This window comes from Haliotis rubra, unplaced genomic scaffold (genome assembly GCF_003918875.1).
Source record: "Haliotis rubra isolate DU_JTF1 unplaced genomic scaffold, ASM391887v1 Scf97, whole genome shotgun sequence".
Taxonomy (NCBI): Eukaryota; Metazoa; Mollusca; class Gastropoda; order Lepetellida; family Haliotidae; genus Haliotis; species Haliotis rubra.
The window spans coordinates 1,722,883-1,746,220 of NW_025767712.1; the positions used below are offsets into that span (position 1 = coordinate 1,722,883).

At 38.0% G+C, this 23,338-nt stretch overlaps 2 protein-coding genes across 2 annotated transcripts in view; one reads left to right on the forward strand and one right to left on the reverse strand.

The window, feature by feature from the left end:
• The first annotated feature begins 639 nt into the window (after window positions 1-639).
• Window positions 640-2,102, forward strand: LOC124265286. Its single transcript, XM_046700075.1, has 2 exons — window positions 640-995; window positions 1,542-2,102. Exons 1-2 carry the CDS (start codon window positions 640-642, stop codon window positions 1,822-1,824), a joined length of 639 nt encoding a protein of 212 aa, XP_046556031.1. The 3' UTR covers window positions 1,825-2,102.
• A 4,641-nt stretch (window positions 2,103-6,743) lies between these two features.
• Window positions 6,744-23,338, reverse strand: part of LOC124265304 (voltage-dependent L-type calcium channel subunit beta-1-like) — a 68,872-nt gene continuing 52,277 nt past the window's right edge. Inside the window, 10 exon segments of the mRNA XM_046700096.1 lie at window positions 6,744-12,700; window positions 12,703-13,063; window positions 13,065-13,187; window positions 13,980-14,075; window positions 14,336-14,487; window positions 16,473-16,585; window positions 16,810-16,949; window positions 18,694-18,815; window positions 19,565-19,591; window positions 19,594-19,649. Coding sequence (XP_046556052.1) covers window positions 12,681-12,700; window positions 12,703-13,063; window positions 13,065-13,187; window positions 13,980-14,075; window positions 14,336-14,487; window positions 16,473-16,585; window positions 16,810-16,949; window positions 18,694-18,815; window positions 19,565-19,591; window positions 19,594-19,649 — 1,210 coding nt within the window. The 3' untranslated portion in view covers window positions 6,744-12,680.

Sequence of the window (23,338 nt, forward strand, 5' to 3'; positions counted from 1 at the left end):
TTGGATTTCGGGACTTCGGATTCCAGTCTGATGGTGAACCCACCCGGTAGTGAGAGATGCTTGCAAACCCGGATGTCACGCAGGAAACGAGATCGACGCTTGAGCAACTATAGCAGAAGCAATTTCGAGTACAGGCACAAGTATCCTAATATATAGTTACCCTTTCCTGTTTGACACTTCCTCTTTAGACATTTAAGATACAAACACGTGTGGTCAGAACGCAGATTAAATGACTGCAGTTGCTCACGCACCTTTTTATCAGCAAAACACTCCTGAATAAGAGTGAGCAAGATTCCAGCAATATCATGACGGAAGACACCAGAAAAAGGTTTCACACATTGTATCCATGTGGGGAATCGAACCCGGGTCTTCGGTGTGACTAACGAACGCTTTATCCACTAGGCCATATTACGCATGCGCAACGACAGGGTCTAAAACGCGAGAAAATGAAACGCAAACAAGATAAAAAGTGCTATGTATCAAAAGCACGAGAATGCGAGATTTTGGCCAAATCTCGCGATCTCGCATTCTCGCAGTTTCCAAAGGGCGAGATCGCGAGATCGCGAGAATGTCCCATACAGTATTCCATAGTTCAATGTGCCTTTCAACTCGTTAAATGTTCTGTTCAGAATACAACCTATGGCGGTATCCGACGTCGACACGAGCGCAGTGGAATCCGAACGCCTGCCTTCCATTTCCAGTATTGGTGGAAGCTGGTCAGAGAGTACCTGTGGAATACAGGAAAGACGTTTCTCCTGTGACTTGCGCAACAAGACAGAAAAGCCCGATGCTTACCCAACCGACACGAGTTCAAAAGGCGGGTCAAGTGATGAGAAGATTAACAGCCAACGTTCAAGCATCATGCAGGCATCGTACAGCGAAACAGAAGTCTTCTCGAGCACTATTCCTGGCAGAGTCAGAAAGAAAAGTGGATTACAGAGGGGAGAGACGTCCAACGTCTGCTGTTGCAAATATACAGATGGGTCCATAAAAAAGTATGTATTTGATAAGAGTGAGTGAGTGAGTTTGGTTTTTCGCCGTTTCCAGCAATATCACGTCGGGAGAGAAGAAATGGGTTTCACACATTGTACCCATGTGGGGAATCGAACCCGGGTCTTGCGAACGCTTTAACCACTAAACTACCCCACCACCCGTGTTTGATAAGACGTAATTATAATTCTGCATAACAACTGATATTGCAGTCTATCCCAGATCATGACCATGTATATTTTTAAAACGTACTCCCAGCTAAATGACGGCGGTCCGGACCAGACAGGCCAGTGGTTCACATCATGGGCATCGATCTACGCAACTCGGTTACGCTGACATATGTTAGCCAAGTCAGCGAGTCTGACCACCGCATATTGTTAGTCGCCTCTTACGGCAAGCATGGGTTGCTGGAGACCAATAATTCACACCCGGATCTTCGCGGATTCGCATGTAAGTTGGTAGAGGCGTGTAGTGTGTGCGTTCCTGTGAAGAACTGACGAATTGCGTATTTACCTCCTGAATACGTCATTAATATTGTGACTTAATGTCAGATCCTCAGGTCGTCGCCATCGCCATATGAACTCCATCATAGTTGAAGAGAAGGACCCAGGGGAAGAGACAGAGACGGACGGTTGCGTCAGCGAGGTAGAATGCGGGAGGCGTTGGAGCAGCATCAGCCGATCAACCTCGCGAAGGAAGAGGTTCTCAAAGCGAAGATTTACATACTCCGATATGGTGCGATTGTCTAGAAGTGGGAACATGCTAACCAGCAATGATCAGGACCTGCCACTGACCCAGGTGGACGAATCTTCCCTTGAAGGTTGTGATAAATAAGGAAAGGGAGCGAACCAGATTGCACTTGGTTTACAAAAAAACAGATGAACGTATTAAAAGTCTGTTGCAAGTATTTCGAAAGAGGAACCTGAAAAAATACACCTGAACTTTTCTAAGAATCTTTCGAAAGTCTTAGTTGTTATAGTGCATGTGCCTTTAGAGTTCACACTATGCATGGACAGTTATATTGTTTGCCTGCATTTGCAGTGACTCTCCTCAAATATTCCCCAAACAGCACCGGATTTCGACGTCATATACATTATTTGATATTCATACAATATGCTGCTCTATCATTTGGTATTTGATACTTTGTTGTTATTGTGTATATATCAAGACAGTATTTGCTCATTTTCAATGATTTATTTAGGATTCAACTGACTTTCATGAAGGTATTTTCTGTTCCTTACAAAAATATCATAATGAAATTTCAAGACAAGTATCTGTATCAATCTTAATGAAGTTAAATAGTTACAAAATCTAGCCCAGTTTATATTGATGCAGGTGAGGCGAAATGGTGTGAAGGTGGCGTTTTTCAGCAAGGTGCATGCGGGACTGCTTGTCGTGGGTCGGACGTATGCCGGGTTATATTGCTATGACTCACTAATATGTCATGCGCTTGTGTTAACATGGATACTCAACTCAAAATATTTCACTGACCGCGAAAGGCTGGTCCTAGTCTGTCTTACAGTCCCTGAACCACATTATTTTCCCTACTGCCAAGCCCTATCTTCAGTGCTAATTAAAGCCCAAAATAAAGCAAGTCTAGATTTCCCCAGGTCTGAATCTCTGGTCACCCTGGGGCTCCTTTTCAATTTAAATGGGCTTGTTTGTTACTATCAAAATTATATATACATGTATTCAGAGACTAAGCATTATCCTAGGCCGGTCCTTCCTTTGACGCTCGACAGGGAAACAGCGAGTACTATATTTTAACTATGGGAACAGGGATCTCGATGTTATGGTGTCCCTTTGCCAGAAATCTGGCCTTTTCGCTTGGTGGCTCTTTATCTATGGCCGATGCATAAGCTGTATGTATTGTTTGTATACCGTTACCTGGTAGTGTTTGTGGCCGGTTATGTTTTTACTTGAGGTTGTATCAGCCTCAATTATCGAGAAGAATAGTGTTTATAAATGTGTTTTTGGATGTGTAAATTGTTTCCTCATGTTTGTATTTTGTATACTTGCATCACAAGTGAGATAATTAAGATACATTAACTGAGTAATTGATCTGTGCTCATCACTTTTATTATGTCTTGTAATGTTTGTCAATATTTCAATGAACAACATGGTTACTTACCCACACTCCACAACTCATGTAGTGCTCGTGTGATTAAATTAGTGAGTGAATGCGATTAGTTTTACGCCGCACTCACCAATATTCCAGCTATATGACGGCGGTCTGTAAATAATCGGGTCTGGACCAGACAATCCAGTGATCAAAAGCATGAGCATCGATCTACGCAATTGGGAACTGATGACGTGTGTCAACCAAGTCAGCGAGCCTGACCACCCGATCGATCCCTTTAGTCGCCTCTAACGACAAGCATGGGTTACTGAAGATCACTTCTAACCCGGATCTTCACGGGTTGATTAAATTAGATTTGACAATGTAATGACTCGTGTGTAGAATTTGTTTTTCATGTACATAATAAATGAATACCTGATAATAAACATATTTCAAGGAGGTTGTTGCATTTATTGGGGTGTTATTTTTGCATTTTAAGTGTTTTTTATTTATATTTTGAAATATTTATATCATGTTATGACTCATATTTCCAACAAGCTGTTCACATTGACATTGTCTTGTCAAGGTTTGTTCAATAAATGCCAGTGCCAATGTGAGTGTGTCTATCATTCTTCAGTGATTTTACAGGAGCTTCAAATGATATACGTTCACTTGTCAATATATACACTGGTTTGTGATGTTTTATCAGCATTGTTGTTACTCGTCGTCAAAGTTTGTATTGTTGTGGCATTAAAATCGTTATTAACGCCATTTGTTTCATAGTTATTTACATTTGTTTCGAACACACAAGAATATAAGTTGCAGATTCAAGAAAGGCAGTACAGACCCTATTATATAAATATTGTATGAATGAAGACATGGTTTGTTCGTTTGTTGTTCAGCGCTGCTGACATCAATATTCCAGCTATATGGCGGTGGTCTGGTAATAATCGAGTCTGGACCAGACAAGCCAGTGATCAACATCATGAGGATCAGCCTACGGAATAGTTGACCTGTGTCAACCAAATCAGCGAGCCTGACCACTCGATCCCGTTTGTCGGCTAGGTTGCTGAAGACCAATTCTAACCGGGGTCTTCAGGCGTAGGTTCTGTCCAAATAGTAGATCTATAAACTATAGTTATCTATGTGAAGACATGTATATGTAATTGTCAGAGGATGGTGTTTACAAAGTCAGAGAATACAATTAAGAGCATGCTCAAACATCGTGGAAAACTGAGAACGCCTAGCGAGCGTCATACTAAGGACGCATGTATTGAACACTGTATGTACAGTGCTATGTAATTGACATTAAATGCCTGTTCACTTCGATGGGATTACGTCCTTCTATTAACTACACATGTACCACATTTCATGAAAGAAGACTGGTTTTAAGAAGTAACTTACATCTTTTAGTATGGTTAAAGTGTAAAGATCACTTCAAAGCCAAAGTTTATACCATCGCAAAAGACGAAAGATGTATGTTGAGCTCCACTACTAGCTATACACGTACCAAATTACATTACATTATGCACAAAACTGGTCACAAAAACAATTTCAACATGGCTTTCGCGGTGTCGAAATGTCATTCGAACCGTTTAAACAATTTGGGGTAAAGCATTGGTGGGAACAAGAATGTGAAATTTATTTGGCCATTGGTTTCTGCAGTGTGAAACTGGTAATGACATTAACTCACTTGTCCTTTAGTATGTTGAGCTAACACCCCACTGAAAGAGTGAGGCTCACATATGAGATACCCAGTTTATAATACCATGCTTGTGTGGGTGTTTTTCCGATACTGTGAAACATGCATAGGAATACCTTCAAGGGTCTTGGGATTCGAACCCGGGTCTTCGGCGTCTAGACTCAGGAGCACTCCGTGACAGACAATAGGTCATTACGAGGTGTTGCCTTACTTTGACGTTCGTTATGACGCCTGTACACGCATCTTCTTTCAAGAGACCCGTGAAGGTCGGGGTTAGAATTGGCCTTCAGTAACCCATGCTTGTCGTACGAGGCGACTAAAGGGATCTGGTGGTCAGGCTCGCTGGCTTGGCTGACACATGTCATCGGTTCCCAATTGCGCAGATCGATACTCATGTTGTTGATCACTGGATTGTGTGGTCCAGACTCGAGTACTTACAGATCACCGCCATATAGCTGGAATATTGGTGAGTGCGGCGTAAAACTAAACTCACTCACTTACAAGAAAGTTCAAAGCCATTTTACAGACTCTTCTGAAAACATAACAGGAGATAAATGGCGATTCCGACAGTTTCTACGCCCTGAAAAATACAACGTTGGTGCAGCAGGTGATCGTAGAGCATGCGCATTAGCTGAATGCAAAATGGTCAGTAACATGGACTGTGGTGGAGTAAGAGAACAGCGATTTGGAGACTGGTTTCCGATTAATCGATCCAGGCCCAACCGTTGACCTAAGGCGCCTGTGCAGAGCCCAGTTACTAAATCCTGACGAAAAAAATTAGTATCCTATCACAAGGTGATTCCTTTGAAAACATTGTCTCTGTTATATCATGGCCAGTATACACCAGAGGGACTGGTATCTATATAGTACCCTACATAGGTAGCAGCAGTGAAGTAAGAGTAGTGTATAAACTGTAAAAGACGGCAGTATATTGCCTGATATTCTCTAGCAGTTTTACTGGAGAGACGCGACAAGTTTCAAGCAACGTCTTGCAAAAATGCCTGACACGTCAGTGCCTGTACATTGCGAGATCGATTTGCCTTGTGGTTTGAATAGGGGATTACTTTTTTGACTGATAAACATAATGATTCCTTAGATAAGATCGATTTCCAACACCGAGCTACTATGTGATCATTCGCATATTAAAGAATTGACGTAATCTCCGGTGCTGATGTCTCCTATGACAACACTTCCGGTACATCAGAGACTAACAAGAAGAGACCTTGCCACTTGATCCATGACCTATAGTCTACCCCCGCCCTATTAAGACAACGATTTGAAAGGGCAGATTACCTTTGAGGTAGTGGTACTTCTGATATCTAAACTTATCGAAAGAACCAATCCAGCATATTACTAATATTCTGGACGACTAAGGGACCGTTCATAATTTATGGACATGACATGCTGGGGGTTCACTTATTTTGTACTTACATTTTAAGGGGGGCTCATTCACATTGAGCATGCTTCTCCATAAAGATCATCATCACACACCCCTACCCATAAATTATGCACGGTCCCTAAAGGGCAACCAAATGCCGCTATCAGTTCACACTTCAAGACCAACGGTTGTGCAAAGATCACATTTTCACAGTATGTGCTGTGTCAATCTATCGTGTACTGCAACTAAAGGTTATTTCTAGCAATTTGTACACTTTTTTTTATAGTACAGTTGTTTATTATGCAACATTTCTTTGTCTCTCACTGACTTCTTTAGCATATAGATTTCGGGTTAAACTTATTTTTTTCCAAATTGGAAATTGACACAGGAGATTCAAGTGTTCAGGTAACCTGTTACCTTGGACACCTGGCATTTAGTGATTATAAACTGTGTAAGAAGCCAGACCTCAGTTCTCACTATATCACTGCCTTTGCTGGAGTGGACCAATTCGAAAAAAGCATCCTCCAAATTGGTCAGTATGAAATGAGTGTCATGTTAAAACAGTTCTTATACGAAAAGTATCACTGAAAATCAGATGACAACATAAGGCAATGTAGGAGATAAAAATTTTATTTACAAATCCAACAAGAGTCACATGGTGAAAATAAAACCAGATTGGCCTGTTCGGTGGCCACAATAAGGGAAACAGTCAATGGCATTCAGACAGAAGCTAAAGCTTGACAGTGAATATAGACGAGGCCCTGGCACATAAGCAGCATGGGTAATGTAGCCTGTCCCTACAGAGACAAACAGACAACTGCATCACCAAGGCTGCTGAAGGGCTGTCTGACATACTGACAATCATACCACTATGACAGTAACTGCAGCCATGGAACTTCCATCATAAACACTGATCCATCACTGCACATGGCTGCAATCCCACACCTACTGGAGTTACCTGCACTTGATGGCAGCCCAATGTGGTATGGTGGTCACGGGCAGCAATTATAAACAGAGGGTGTACAGGCATTGCCTTACAGCAGTAGTAAGACTTATCTATAGAGGAATAAACAATAGTGCATGCAAATGTCGGAACAGACTAACAGCGACATCATATCAGGATTACCATGTTGTAAGGTTGTGTAAGGAAATCATTGTGTTTGTATTGCAAAGAAACATTCAGGCTTCTAGAGTTGAAAAAGAGTCAACTGACTTGTTTCAAAGCCAATTATGCACAGAATATTACAAAAGACATTCTACTGTATGAGTGTTTGTATCTACAAGAGACCTTGTGGCATGAACAGCAAGACTTTGGGTGGGCTTCTCCGACACAAGAACAGTACCCATGACCAGAACCCTATCGGAAGCTCTAGTTATTGGTCAGAACTCAAGCTCCAAAGAAACTACAACACAGTAATGTTTGTGTTATATACAAGTATTATGTATTTGGGTGTGGACAGAACAGTAAGCCTGACACTAGACATAATGATACTGTCAGGTTCAGCAAATGACCAGTTCCTTGTGTTCATGAACCTATGGGGCACTTGCTAAATCGGACATGCAGTATAAAATAGTTACTTAAATCTGGGAAGGAAATGTTTTCATGTGAAACAAAGAATCTAATTAGGAAAATGTGCTTGTGCATAAACACAGACATTGTTAAAGACTTTTTAAGAAACAAATTATCAATGGGATCCTATTTTTTTCATGTTAGAAGTTACTGGAATCAACCAAGAAATGAACAATTGGCCATTATATTATGTAATGAGAATTAATTCATGACAATTTAACAGCTTTTCTTATATAATTCATCTCAGAGAATATGAAATTTGAATTCTTAAAGTTAATATCAACCAATTGGTTTTTTTTCTTCATATTTTGTGATTATTTGCCTTGTAATTTTTTTTAAACAATTTTCAAAGAAGAAAGGTGCCTGGGAGGTTAATATGTTGAGTGTAGAATAGAAATGTTGCATGTTACTTTCATATGATGTGTTTCTGACAAAACACAGGCATCAACAAAGGTGACAGTTATAATTGTTCTTGACACTGAAGATGCATTGTACATCCAAGAAGTTCAACAGCAAGCTTCCACTGCACATTAATATCTTCCACACATTAAAATTCAAACACTGCTGCTTCTTCCTCCAAACCTTGTAAAATAATTTCTTGGCATTCAATAACAAAAATGTCTTTATCAAAGCAATCAATATGCTTGACAAATTGAAAATGAAAACTGTCTTTTCAAGATCATGATAACTCAATTACCAGATTTTGATCCAATTGTTTGTTTAGTTACTTTCGAAGAAGAAGATATTTCAGAGCAGACAAACATACAGATTGGATTGACAGAGGAAGCAAATACCTGGTTATCTTGTTATCATGGCCTTATTGCTAGTTCATTAAAACTGTGTCTAATCTCACATCACACAGTGCCAAATCTCCCAGTTCTTTGAACTTGAGATGTACACACTCCCATCAAGACAACAGCTGAACAGTAGATATCAACCGGCAGCCAAGATGATATACATGAATGGGCTCTGGCATGTAGTATATACAAGGAAAAACAAACAAGGCCCATCCATTAAATAAATCAATGAATTCAGAGAGCAAAATAAATAGAAACCATGGAATCCAATATTGTCAAATCAGTTAAGAAAAATATCAAAAGGCAAAAAGAATGAAAACACTCCTATGATACCTTGGTTCTTGGGAAGTGGATGCCTCAGTTGACTTTCTATGATAAATCACTGCAGTTCTTGGGAATAAGGTTATGGAAAACATTTGGTAATATAGTGTTAGAAAATGTATATAGTCTGTCCCGTTGGGTGATACAAAGAATGAAACTGTCAACAAACAAAACACTCTGAACAATGTTGTTTGTATAATGTAAACGGAATGAAAACATACATTCTTTTCAAACAACCAGGGTTGTAATAATGAGGATCATTATGATCTGATATATATGTGATACCGATTACTGCTGCACACGATTACAGAACTGTGTCGAAATTTGAATTTTATTTCACATTACGCATGAAAAGTAGAGGAAATTCTGAAATGTTATCATAGTTACACAACTGATTTAGAAAAACATATCCACTGGAGATATATATCAATATAATGTTATAATTTTATATATCTTACCTGTAAAACGGCAATATATGCAAGCAATGATAGAGTAATCACAATTTCATAACAACCCTTCATCAGGGGCAAATAGTGTAATAGTATAGCCCTGAACTGGCATTGTCTAAAGTGATTACATCACATGTATGATGACAAAGGACTAGATCTTTCAAACAAATATGTGATGTGGAGAGGTGCAAGTTGCCTGGACAGACACCAAGATGGGTGTGAGAGATTGAGGGTTAACGGGTGAAAACAATACATAAATAAAGTTATAAGGTCCATGTGCAAAAAGCAGCACGACAAAATATTGCACTATTCAAGATAAATGTATAAGGATTGCACGAAACATTTGCTCTTTGATAGCAAACAAATAAAATGGAGGCCAGTCAATTCAAATACAAATACTGAGCCATATGTTCAACCAGCCTGTCTATTACAAACAAGATTTATCATATCATTTTAGGAAGGAATATTGAATTAATTTCTAAAGTTTGTCTTGATAATATAATTCTTTGTAACTAAAAATAGTAATGAAACAAGGGCAAATGTGTCTTTACTTTACAGCTGAATTTTTGCCAGAATGAAAGCATCTATTGTATTATCTAGAACAGAGAACGTTCATTATGAAAGACCTGGTAATGTTCACAAGCCCTGTCTTTCACTGAGGCACCTGTTACAGGCTGCAATGTTAATGCATGGCTCTCATGAGTAGACTTTGAAACTCTGTACATATTCATTCAAAAAGATTTCATCAGTCATTCTGACTAAGTAACCTTTCTATCAGTGAATTTCATACCATAATCATCCCACTCAGTGAGACCAAAAACACATTGTTGATGGAATTCACAAGGTATGTTGGTTGAGCTTCATACACAACTAAAAAATAGGTGGTAATAAATTAGGTTACATCACAATAATATACCCGGTGTGAAAAGTGAAAAAAAATGCTTTGCCACTATGATAACAAAGGGGAAATGATACATGTATCACCTTATGCAAATAAGTCAGCACACAAAACATATGAAGAAATAATTAAAACTGTTGAATAAATATGTGAAGATGAGATACATACAATATGAAAAAGCAGTTTGAGACATCAGGTCATGGTTGTTTTAATCACAATTTTGAATAATATCACACGTAATAACGATGAGATTAGCAAGTATTTTTCTCATATTAAGTATATATTTAACAAAGGATACAGTATGATCTTTTATAATAGGTGCCCGCACCAAATCAATTTTAATATCATCTGTGTCTATGAACTACTGTAATGGAAACATCTATGTATATGATCAGAAAAGTATCTTTTAACAGATGGATCAAATTATTCATTACAAACGAAACGGAAGAAACATATCGAGTTATGCAATTGTTTCTCATCTGGCGTAATTACCAAACGTCAGGCAGGTATTAATTACTAGGTTGAATAAAAACACTATGGTGCATCATAGTGACCGAGTGCAGGAGTCCCGAGACTGATGTTGGAGGAATAGGTGCCATGCACAAGGCTGACCAATCTGCACAGCTGAGCATCTACCTCAGATAAATATATGGAAGAGAAACAAAGAACACACAACTAATGTTAAGCTTGAGTAAGATTTCCTAAGTTTCTTGTGCGCATCATTTGGTCCTGAACAGCTTGGAATAGATCAGTGAATTGAAAGCAATTACATATACAAACCAATAAATATCATTGTCTTGAGCTGGTAACAGTATTACTGACTAATAAATAATATCCAAGTCTATACCTGTGATACACATCACCATATGCCTAATGATATTACTTAAATGATCTCAGTTGATGCGTTTCCATCAAAGGGATAGTCGTGTGCTTTCAAAACTACCAGCTACATTTTGAAATTATTTGACAATGCCTACTTGATCCGTACCAATTCAGGAATAATATCAGTGTTTTCTTTCACCCTACTGCTGACAACCAGTCAGGAACTTCAATACATCCACACAACAATGTTATTTTGAGAACTTAACACAATCTGATAACCTTGAAATATCACAAACACAATTCTTTACACAGTGAAAACATTCCTGGAAAACTTCAACCTCCTTCAAATAATGTGAAACTATAAAGAAAGCCTATTCAAGCTTGATACTCATTAGTAACCCGAGTTAAGTCCGTAAGTGCTGCATAAATATTATGGAACAACTTCAGAGCAAATATACAACAAATTCATTGTCTTGATCAGATTTAAACCTCTACCAGTGCACAAAATTCTTCAGTACTAAGTAATGTTAACAAATAAGAAAAAAGTTCCTGGAAATATGATCCACCTACACTGAAATCTTCTTCCCATAATAATCCTTTTCTGCATCAGAGAAATTGCACCAGACGATTCTCAGGCAGATTCCTCTGTGAACCAAATGTCTACCAGTACAAGGTTTTGTGAAACCTCTGACATAGCTTTCTTATCTTTGGTCATTAACTTCATGAATATTCATGAGGGAGCATCTGAAGGAGTTCCACTGGCAGCTTATGCCTGAATTCATGTGTAGCATGTAACAATTCAGTTCAAAAGGAAACAGCATGTTTATATATGGAAACTCTCTGCAGAAAAAAAGGACTACACTAAAGAGATTTGGGAATTAATATTCTATTTGGAAATATCGAGATTTAAAATTCAATGAACAAACTGGAAACAATTTAAATCACAAAAATGCATTATAATAACATTCTTTGCCCTTGCCATTTATTGTGGCTTTTTTTGGTTTTAAAATGATACCTTGAAGCATAGCACTTAACAGGAGTAAGAGGTTATTCCAATATTATACAAAACTTTCATATGGAGAGATACTTCAATATGTAATTAATGCAAAGAGATCAAATGTTATAAATGACAGACTTTCGCGAAGTCTTGTGTAGATGCTGGGAGTATAGAACTGGTACATCTCACTTGTCCAATGAAAACATTTGATGCTATGCTTCTGATACAAAAAGATTTGTTCAAATTTCAAGCACTCTAAAACATTAAGAAAACAAAAGAAATTAGAAAGTTCCCCATTTCTGGAGCTAAAAAATGTGGGCTCACAAACTTTCCCATAACACACAAGTGTACAGAGCTAAAGAGATTTGAGCAAAAAACCTTTTTTCAAATAAACCACTTTGGCTGCAGAGTACCAAAGTACGTACACAGTTCATTATGCACAACAAGTGGTGAAGTCGAGCTTGCTATATGCAATTTACACTCCAAAGGTCAAAGGTCACTCCACTCCATGAAGGTTTGCTGGAATAATCCTGGGTCCTTACTGGTGTAAGTCACACAGCCGCTCCCACAAGATATCAAGTTTGACAAAGGAGAGAAAACAGATTGCATCACATTAAAATGTGGTAATCCATAAACAAACAACCAGTAGTTGGATACTCCAAGAACCAACTCCATCAGAAATTGCACAAATCCAATGCTAGATGTCTATACTTCCCTACGCAAAGGCGGGTAATTTTTATTCCGCGGAGAGCTATGGAGTTTATCTCGCGAGTCTATATGGTGCTCATAATCCCGAGCGTGTCTCCGTGAATCATAGTCGTGAGAACGTTGGTCACGAGGATCTCCCCTTCCGTAGTCCCTGCCCCCCCTCGTGTCATAGTCACGTGACTGGTAGTCACGGTCATAGTCGTGAACATCCCGTAACCTGGCATCTCGGTCGTGCTCATGGCGACGCTCTGGTGACGCTGGTCGCCGGTGGCGCTCCAGACTGCCTGAACGACTGTGGGAGACACCTGCAGGCACTGTGTTGTGCCTGGACAGGGGTCCCGTAGGGGACTGGGGCATAGTCCTGTGGGGGTGAGAGGGGGGAGGCAGGGGTGAGGGTGGGAGGATGGGTGGCACGCCAGTAAGCTTCCAGAAACTCAGCCAGATGATCACAAGCATCATCCAGCTGGTTTTCATCCAGAATCACATCAAACATTTCCTGCAAAGAGAATCAAAATATCTTAGTCACTGATACAAGTGTTGACTGAAAAATTCTAAGCCTTGCACAGAAGGAATTATGTATCAGTAAAAGAGTGAGTGAGTGAGTGAGTTTAGCTAATGTCGCTTTCAGCAATATTCCAGCAACATTGCGGTGAGGCACACGAGAAAACAGTGAAAGAACTTATTGTGTACACTGCATGATGTTACTGAGGTAAATCCACAAATACTTTAGTCCACTGAGCAAATGTTTCCCTGTGGCAAGTCAGTAGATGAAGCAGGTTTTAGTGATCTTTCAAAAATGGACTATAGGAATTTGCAGTGTTCAAGTAGAAAAAGACAAATCAAACGGCTCCATAAGCAGAAAGTATGCAGAAATGTCAATCAACCATACCAAAGGGCACGCTAATGGTTATACTAGTTTAGATGCAAACTCAAATCTGCAACTGACATAACATGAGACTGGAACAGATTATTTCTGAATTTAATAGTAAATCATCACGTCTATGGACTCCAAATTACACTTTGTTCGTTAACCAGAATTCGCTGAAAGGATACTTAATACATCTTCATTTACACCATGAATCATGAATAACTATGCTATTCCAATTTTAATTTCAAGCTCTAATATACAATGTGGGAGGTGAGGCTATAGCAGATCATGTTAACAAGGCCAAGCAAGTTCTACTCCACTTGGTTCAATGACTGATCATCAAATGCTCATCAATTATTAAGACCCCAGAGGTAGTGTTGAGGTAGGGGATTGCTGTATATATACTTAGAATGTACTTACGGGACTACATTGCGCCAATTTGTCAGCAGCCACAAGTTGAACATTCATATTTCTACTCTGGGATTTACCTCTTGACTTGACTAATCGCTGTAGTACCTGCCAGAAAATAATTAAAACATGAAGGTAAAGACAAAGAGACTACCAAATTACATCAAGAAGTTAATTTTAAGACATTTGAGACAAAATTGGGAGAATATTAGTCAAAATATTTTAATGGCGATAGAGCATAATTGTACAAGTTATGGTTCTTCAGACAGACAATTAGAGTACTTCCCTGGCGGTCCATTAACATAAGCTAACGCAATTTATTTCCTAATCAAGAAAAAAGAAAATAATTCATTTTAACACCATGTTACCTTTGGTGATGAAATTTTGACATAAACAATAATTGGAGCTAAAGATGTTTTTGCCAACTGAGATGGATGGTTAATCGTGTCACAGTCCAACACAACCAGTTGAAGGGTTCGGGCCAGTTCAAATATCCGCTCAATCTCAGCTTGTACTTCAGCTGCAACAAATTCAAGTTACACATTAACTGATAACTGAAATAACAGAACATGCAGAGTTGTTTCCCTTGTCCTGCAAACACCTAATCAAGGTAACTTGAAAGCATTTTACAAGAAGAAAAGAGATTAATACTTGAAAGCATTGATTTATCTTAAGACTTACTTATTTTCAAAACATTTTTAAATATACTTCATTCTGATGTTTAATAGCTGAGCTGAAAATGCCACTTCATTTAGGGGATAACTGTACTGTGTTTGACGAATTGGGGACGTATACCGGTGGTTATATAGCCGGCTTACGCGGAGCCGATATAACGTTAAATTTGCGGCTATATAACCACCGGTATATGTCCCCAATTCGTCAAACACAGTACAGTTATCCCCATTCTAATTCAACTCGTTTTACGCTGTTTTTTCGTGGAAAGAAATTCATTATTTAAACCAGGTCAAAGTTCCTCTAGGTCAAAGGTTAATCATATCACTCCTTCAACTTACACCATCGCCAGAGAAAGTAGTTCCATTTTCAAACTACACACGTTTATTATGTGCACACAGACTAAATTTGACAATGATGAATAGATCATAGTATTATAGATAAAATGGACGGTATTATGATGAAACCGCCCTCTAGTTACAGAAATGAGCGCCCGCTGATTCCTCAACCACGGGCCATTATCAGTTCTGTTGTCAAATGACGCCATAGCAGGTGACGCCACGCTCCATAATGACGTCATAAACCTTGTTTCATGATCTAACAGTGTTGGGTCAACAGCCCGTTGCGAGTAAGTTGTTTGAACTTAAAATTAAATTTATGATACTGTTTTGTCTTTTTTAACACAAATTCCACCCATTTTAGCTGGATAGGGGAGTTAATTGACCAATGGCTTCTGCAAATGACAATGTCCTGCGAAACAGCGTTACCCCAATAGTGTAGGGATACATTCAAAGGTTTTGGTGAATCGGTTTTCAAATTGCGACCGTATATGCTGAATATACAGTCGGAAATTTATAGCATTGACCAATCAGAACTCATGTTACATACTAAGTTGAATTAGAATTAATAATATGAAAAAAATCCAGTTAATTTGTAACATCAAATAATAAACATGAACACAAATGATCAATTTTGTTTCTTTTAGACTTGTAACTTGTCAACAATAAAGAGAAAACATTTTCACATAATGATTTCAGTTATAATGTATAAAAAGTGTCAGGTTAGTTGATAAGCAATTACTGAGTTTATTTAGAGGTGACTTTTAAGACTGCAATCACAGAGACATCTTTTATCTTGAAAACATCACAGTACCAGTCTTGAACTTTCACATTTGATCTACTGTCATGGATTGAGATTTCACTGTAGACTATAGGAAAGTAAACATATAAAAACAGGTGTATCAATAGACTGTTTTTTGTGTTCAATTATTTAAAATTCTGCTCATCTTTATGTGTTGATTGCTTTCTTAATTCTGTCACTTTGACCTATCACAATCATCAAGTCTATTCGACAGTACACTTCACATAAGTGGTCATGTATCACATAAATGTCAAATAAGATATGAGGTAATTGCTGTAAATGTTGCCTTTAACATGCATGAATGCTGTGTCGACGCATCACACTAAGGTATCCCTAAAGGGTATTGGTATATAGTCACTAAATATTTTCACGCTGATAAATGAATAATCAAGTGAATGATGGAAAAAGATAATATCAATAAGGCCATCTCATGCAAAACACTTTTTAAAAGGATCACAGAAAACTGACAAAACTTCATGAAGTTCATGAACTGTCTGTTCACTCAAACAAAACTGTGAGAATACTTAGGGATACATTAAGATACAAGATTCACATGTATGACACTGTAAGATAACTTTGAACAGAGTTTATGCAGCCACTTACATATGAAGGTCATTGTAGAGCAAAGAATATCATTATACTCAATACTACATGTACTACTCTGTCTCAGTAGAATTATAGTAAATATCTCACCTAGCCCAGCAGCCCGACTGTTTGCTCTCTCCATGATTGCTCTCTTGCTGGGGTTGTTGAGAAGTGAACGCTTAGCTAGTGAAATGTCAGCTGTCACACGAGTGATGATTATCCTACAACATAGGGTCGCACTATTAATAAAATGATCGTAAAACCAAAGTAAAGTGCGAAAAAGGCATGGAGTGTTTTGTGTCATAATTCTCAAACCAAAAAATGATACAGCCTCTTTTTATTGGTCATTAATATGTTGTACATTTTAATCCAAATAAAAAGATAATTGTAACTTATTCTGAATTAATTTTCCTTGCATGCATTCTTGTATGTATTTCTCTCTTACCTTCCCTCGAACTTGTGTTTGAGATAATCAAACAGTGCCTTCTGCATCATGTCCGTCACCTCGTACCCTTTCAGGGAGGGCCCAATCAGCACGACAGGCCGCATTGAAGGCACAACTTCATATGGAGGAATGCTTTCAGACTGCAACAGATAAAAACACATGTCATTCATTACTACCATGGAACTAACTTCCTTAGGAAAATCTTTGGAGGCGAGCCATTTTCATGGGATTTTTTATACTTATGGTCGGCAATCATTCAGCAACATTACAGATTAAGGTTTTGAAATCATTACTTTCACAGGCATATGACAGTATAACAAAAGTAGGACCCTTGTTTTTCATAGACAGAGTCACCTGTGTGAACTATATGGATATAATATAGTTAGGCAATTAAATGGGTTCCACTGAATTACTGAATTCAAAACGTAACTAAATCAAGGGAAGGAAGTATAGTAATGTGTACTGAGTTCATTGCTTAGCATATGTGATGGTTCGTTGTTTAGGGTCACAATGCAATATTCCTGCTTTATGACTGTGGCCCGTGAACTTATTACTTGTTGTTCCAGTTATGTAATTTCCGCTTATTGTGTTAGGAACACTCCAAGCAATGCAGGTCCCAGACGTTACCACTTTGGTGAAATACATGAACAAAGGTATGGTGCTGAGACACCTAGAACCATAGTCAGAGTGAACCAGGAACTGAATCAACAATCTTTAGTTCCTGGTGTGCCCAAGGGGGGCAACTCTGCGCAGCTAATTGTGGCACCTTAGAACACTTGGCCACAGATACCTCTTATACTGATGGGCCGATGGATATGGTGGTTGTAGTTAGGTGACTATTGAGGGGGAAACAACTACTGCGATAGCGATAGTCTAGTGCGACCAACTATTACAATACTTTCTTTTTCCTTGAATTGTCTCATTTGAAGTCATTTCCCAAATGAATGTTTAGTTTATATGAAATAAAAGGAAGTTGAAGTAGTTTCAGTCTATTTTAATAACTGACAAGAAACTTGAAAGCCAGATCAAGTAACAGTCGGGAGATGGTGACCTAAGTTGGATAACTTGTTCCTCATCCCTTTCTTCACTGAATAAAATGTTTAAATCAAATCAAGTAACAGTTAAAACAAACTCAATGAAGCTGCAAGTCTGTGCCCAAACATCCTGTATTTTGCGCTGTGCATTTATCACCGGAAGTCAATTACTAAACTATCGATAGTCACACATACGATGCATCGATAGTTTTTCGTTTCTGCCATCGATTAATTGCTATTAGAGACTAAACAATTGCAATCCATCGATAGTTTGACCCATCATTACAGCCCTAGTTAGTGGTATTTGAAAAATAGTGTATGACAGTTACAGTTACACTGATGAATATATGATGTTACGGTTGTATTGATGGATATGCTATGGTAATCATAGTGTTATTGATGGCTATAAAGATGCAATTTTACTATTTTGGTGTATATGGTCTGTTTGTAATTGTGATACGGATTGATAAATTACAGTATGCAAGGAGGTATTGTTGGGCATGTTGTGATGTTGATGTATACGACATAGTAGTTACAGTGATGAATATATGATGCTATGGTTGTATGATGGGTATGCTGTGGGTGAGTGAGTGAGTGAGTTTTAGTTTTATGCCGCTTTTAGCAATATTTCAGCAATATCAAGGTGGAGGACACCAGAAATGGGCTTTACACTTTGTACCCATGCAGGAAATCAAACCTGGGTATGAGCGCACACTTTAACCACAAGGCTACCCCACCGCCCCAGGTATACAATGGAAGGTATACTTTTATTGAAGGATATACTATGGTAGTCATAGAGGTTATTTGTGCATAAGCTTTTATGTCTTTGATCATTTTTAATATACTTCACCTTTTTAAAGAAAGGTTTTCGCTTTTCTTTTGCCGGTGGTGTAATGTTCGCTTTGCTGGTTTTACCAAGACTGTCACTATCCTCTCCAAGATTGCTGTCCAAGCCATTCTGATCTTCTAAACCTGAAATAACATGCAACTCTCAAGACACTCCTGTCACTCAACATTGAAATATAAAACCACATACAACACGATATTATTGTTTGAGAAGAGTAGTTTATAAAATGATAAATGTCATCTCTTCCCCTAATATGAACTACAATAGTGCTACACTACACATCAATACTAACAGTTTATCAGTTATCATATCACATGCAAAACTTCAGCTTACATAACTCTTCAGTGTTTCCTTTTTTCAAAATTCCTATTCTGTAAAAGAGCTAAGAATTTACTCATTTTTCTAACTGGGTTTACTACTAAAGCAGTGTTTACATCACTATAAAGCTGATAGTTTTTTTAATCTAAAATGTCTGTATCTTGTTGAATGAATTCTTGCTGGCTGAGGATACAGTTTGAAAGCTGACTAATTCATTAGACAGTGTAATAACAATGCAAGTTCTCGTGAGTCCTTATCATTTTCCTCACAAATCCTCAAAAGCAATGACTTTATCAATGCCAGTCAAGTCTAAAATCAATATTCAGTCACTCCAAGGTTGAAATTTCATACATATCTGAGAGGGACAGGCTAAAAAAATGAAATGGTAGCATCCAATGTGATACAGTATCAACAAATATCATTACCAAAATTGTCATCCTGCATGTTTTTTAGCATAATATTGCATCCACAAAAAACCTCAATTCCATCAACCTTCACTATAGAAATGAACCCTGGGTTTGTGAGAGTCTTTGTCTACTGCAGCTGTCTCCCTTACCTGGAGTAGGTGGTGTAGACCCACGTAGTTAGAAGACTTGGAGTTGGCGAGCAGGTTGTCAATGTTAGAGGAAGAGTTGGTTTTGCTGAAATATAATTGAAAGGAACTATTTAACTGTGACAGCTGAGACAGTTCCTATAACATTAATCACGGGGAAATGTTTGTGGAAAGAATCCTACTCCAAAATCATGGTCTGAAAAAAAAATGTTTTAGTGGAAAGACAGTATGTAATCATATATTAAAATTACCAGGGTTTTGCTTTTACCAAAATAAAAAGCATACATACACGTACGAAAAGAATATGTGAAGAAAAACTTGTATTCAATAGTGAACAAAACATTCCTTTGCAGAAGGAAACAAGAAACTTAAAATGCCCAGAAACAAACACCTAGAAATAATTACAAGGAAACATTCTATATAACAGAAACTAAATTTCTAGGCATGGCTCAGCTTGATTCATCCATAATTAAGTTGAGTCTTATTCTGAGTCACATGGTGCTACTACCATTTCCCACTAACCTAATTACCACATGACTAACTGACATTTATACAACAGTACATAAGAAGTCATTCCATGACTAAAGCACAAATGTGTCTCACAGCATGCAGTCTAGAACTTAGCTAAGCTCATTATTTCAGACAGTTGAATGAGACTAGTTTCACCTGTTCGTGAGAGTTATTCAGTACATGAAGAGTGTGCATGAATATTCTCTTTAGCCAGAGTCCGTTAAATTCCCTTGATATTTCCAATGCTTGAGTTCGGAATTGTTTCATCAAAGAAGAAATCCAGGTGGTGTGTATGCACAGTTTTTAATGATTATGCATCAAATACCAACTCCTGCTGACTGTTGACCAAAGCCTCCTCAGTGGTGAATGTAAGCATCTTAAGATGCAGTCTTACTTTGCAAAGGTCTGTTTCTAGGTACATCAACACATAAAACATTCCTGTGTCAAAGAAGCAAAGATGATGTAACACATCTTCTGCAATACAGGATCCATCAATGTCAGCCTGTGACTCCTAATAGCACTGGTTTGGAGGCTGATGTGGAGCCATCGCGGACATTAAGTAATATTGATGAATCTGTTGTGGATATCGGTTACATACTTGCTGAATCTAACCATGCAAGCAAGCTATCTGGGAAATAACAACTGCAAAAAGTTAGTGCAGATTGTGTTCTTGTATCCATTTGATATCGTCATTTCATTCTCCGCACATTCATTTTAACTATCTTCAGAAGGAAGTTCTAATAGCAGGTGAGATCATTTACTCAAAGACCACAATTAAAAAGATAGGTCGATATTTCATGTCTTACATTAAGTTCACTGTGGCTGACACAAGTTGTTCACTGACTGTTCAGCAGGCTCAAAGCAGGAGCCACACAACAAAGGTCATGGAACAATCAGTACCATCCACATCAGGAACACAAGGCAGCTACCTCTGTGCAGCTTCCAGAAGTGTTGTCAAGTAGTCATGGGAGATTGAAGGCATCAATTCTGAGCAATTGCTCCTATCTGGGATGATTTGAGTTGATGTGCGCTGTCAGATTGATCAGTGGTGTCGCAAGGAGTAAGCTCCCCTAATTATTTGCTCCTTTCAGCAGGCTGGTACTTATGCTACTCACATCCACAGAATCAGATGAATTAACCTCTGCATATTGCTTGTCAAATATTTGCACACACAAAATCCTTCATCAAGAAAGCCTCTCAATACAAAGAAATGGACAGTCTGAGTTAGTGGTTCTATTCCTCTGGCTGGCAAACAAATGCAAGCTGCCTGCTAACATACAAACTAGGCAGTTTCTGCTAACTATGCACTAATCAATACAGACTCAGAACTACAATTCCAGGCCCAACTGTGCTTTTAAATACACGTTTCATGTATATTCTAGATGTAACTATGAATGCAGAACATATCTGTCCATGCTGCACTGTTCCATTGTCCAAACAATCTTCAATGTGTGCCCCAATGTGATCTATATCAAAAGCTATCAAGTCAAAGAACAAGCCATATACTCCCATGCTTTGGTTTGCTTGAAGCATAAACATGCACATCTTCTGAAATCAAGTCATTATGCCACAGGCCTGTGATATATTCAGTGTTATCAGAAGGCTCCTTTGATGAGATATTTCCTCTAGATCATTGCTCCAAAAGCACTTTCAATAAAATTTACCTAAGCTATAGTTTCACTGAATAATATTGATACTGAAGAAAAAGAAATGAAATATTTGTAACTATCTTTCATGAACTACTGATTCATGCTTCTTCTTTAAGATCACAGTTTCTATCTACATCAAAATGTTCAATACACATCAATTAACAACATGGCACCACTGATCATGAACCACAAAAATCAACCAGGTGCTCAATTTCTACTAAAGCTATCACACTCCACACCCAATTTGTGTGAATTCTGATGCAAGCATATGAAGCCAGTCCAATCAAACCCTTCCAAAGCTCAACTGACTAAACTGCTTTTAGCCTCAAACTCATTTCGAACTCTTGATCTAGACACCGCACACCTAGTTACAGGTCACATGACCAGTCATGTGACCAACTCACTGACCCAAATGGTGGTGGGGAAGCAGGGTAAGAGTCTGGCGTATTTGCCTTCTCAAGAATCTGCTTGGTCAAGGTTAACAAAGAACTGAAAGAAAATTAATGTTACAAAAAAGCATACAACTGAACAGGGTAATGCCTTCATTCTTCTGGTAACTGTTCTCATGATCTTCCAAACAATAATTTCAATCACTGTCATCACATCACAAACTACATTTAATTTACATATTTCTGCCTTTTCTTATTTTGTTATTCACTCATCACAAACATTTAATCCCTTTTCATGGTTTTATTCTTCATTCCTAATAGTCATACATTTCTTTTTCCTGAAATTTCATTTCCAAACATATATGACACTATATACTGTACTTCATGCCATACAGTCCAGATATTGTCATTGTCTACCATAGACTAAGTTCTCTGTATGAAACACATAAGAACATTTGGTAAATGAGATAGAGTAAAATATATATTTGTAAAACATAATATATATTTGGAACATTCGTATTAGTTCATGGAAAAAAGCAAAACAGACTTGATTAGGTACAAAATCAACACTAAACACCACCAGGAGGTTGCAAAAAAATGAACAAAACAAAACAAACTGGATGCCATTGTACAAATGGATCTTGGTGTAAAAGTGACTGTAACTCCCATACTTTAAAACAGACTTAGTCAGCATAGGGCTAAGGTTGTCTGTACAATGGTGCCCTGCACTGTATTTAACAGCAAAAATCATTAGGTGACATTTCTCCTGAGATCCTTGACATAAGTTCTTGTAATGCAATGTTCAACTAGCTTTTAAGTTACCATCCAAATGACAATAACAATCAAAAGAGTAAAAGCATCCCGTCCAACTATGGTGCAAGATGTGACCTATTTCACAAAGACATATTGAATATATTTTTTATTCAAATGCCAAAGTGAACCTTGACAACATTTGATTCCAGGTCAAATTTCCAGGTCCAAAGAAAAGTCAAAATCACGTTTTTAAGACAAAAAAACAAACAAAAACAAACAAAAACGCTCTAAACAGCAAATCCTCCATTTCATAACTTGTTTGTGTAAAGATTTACAAGAAACTATTCTATGTATGTATTATTTTTCCTCCCATCACCCCCACCTCCCCCGAAAAGAAAGAACAAAAATAAAAAACAATAGTGATTGGAAGCAATCATTTCACCAGTGGGTGTGCAAAGTATACTTTAAAAAAACTA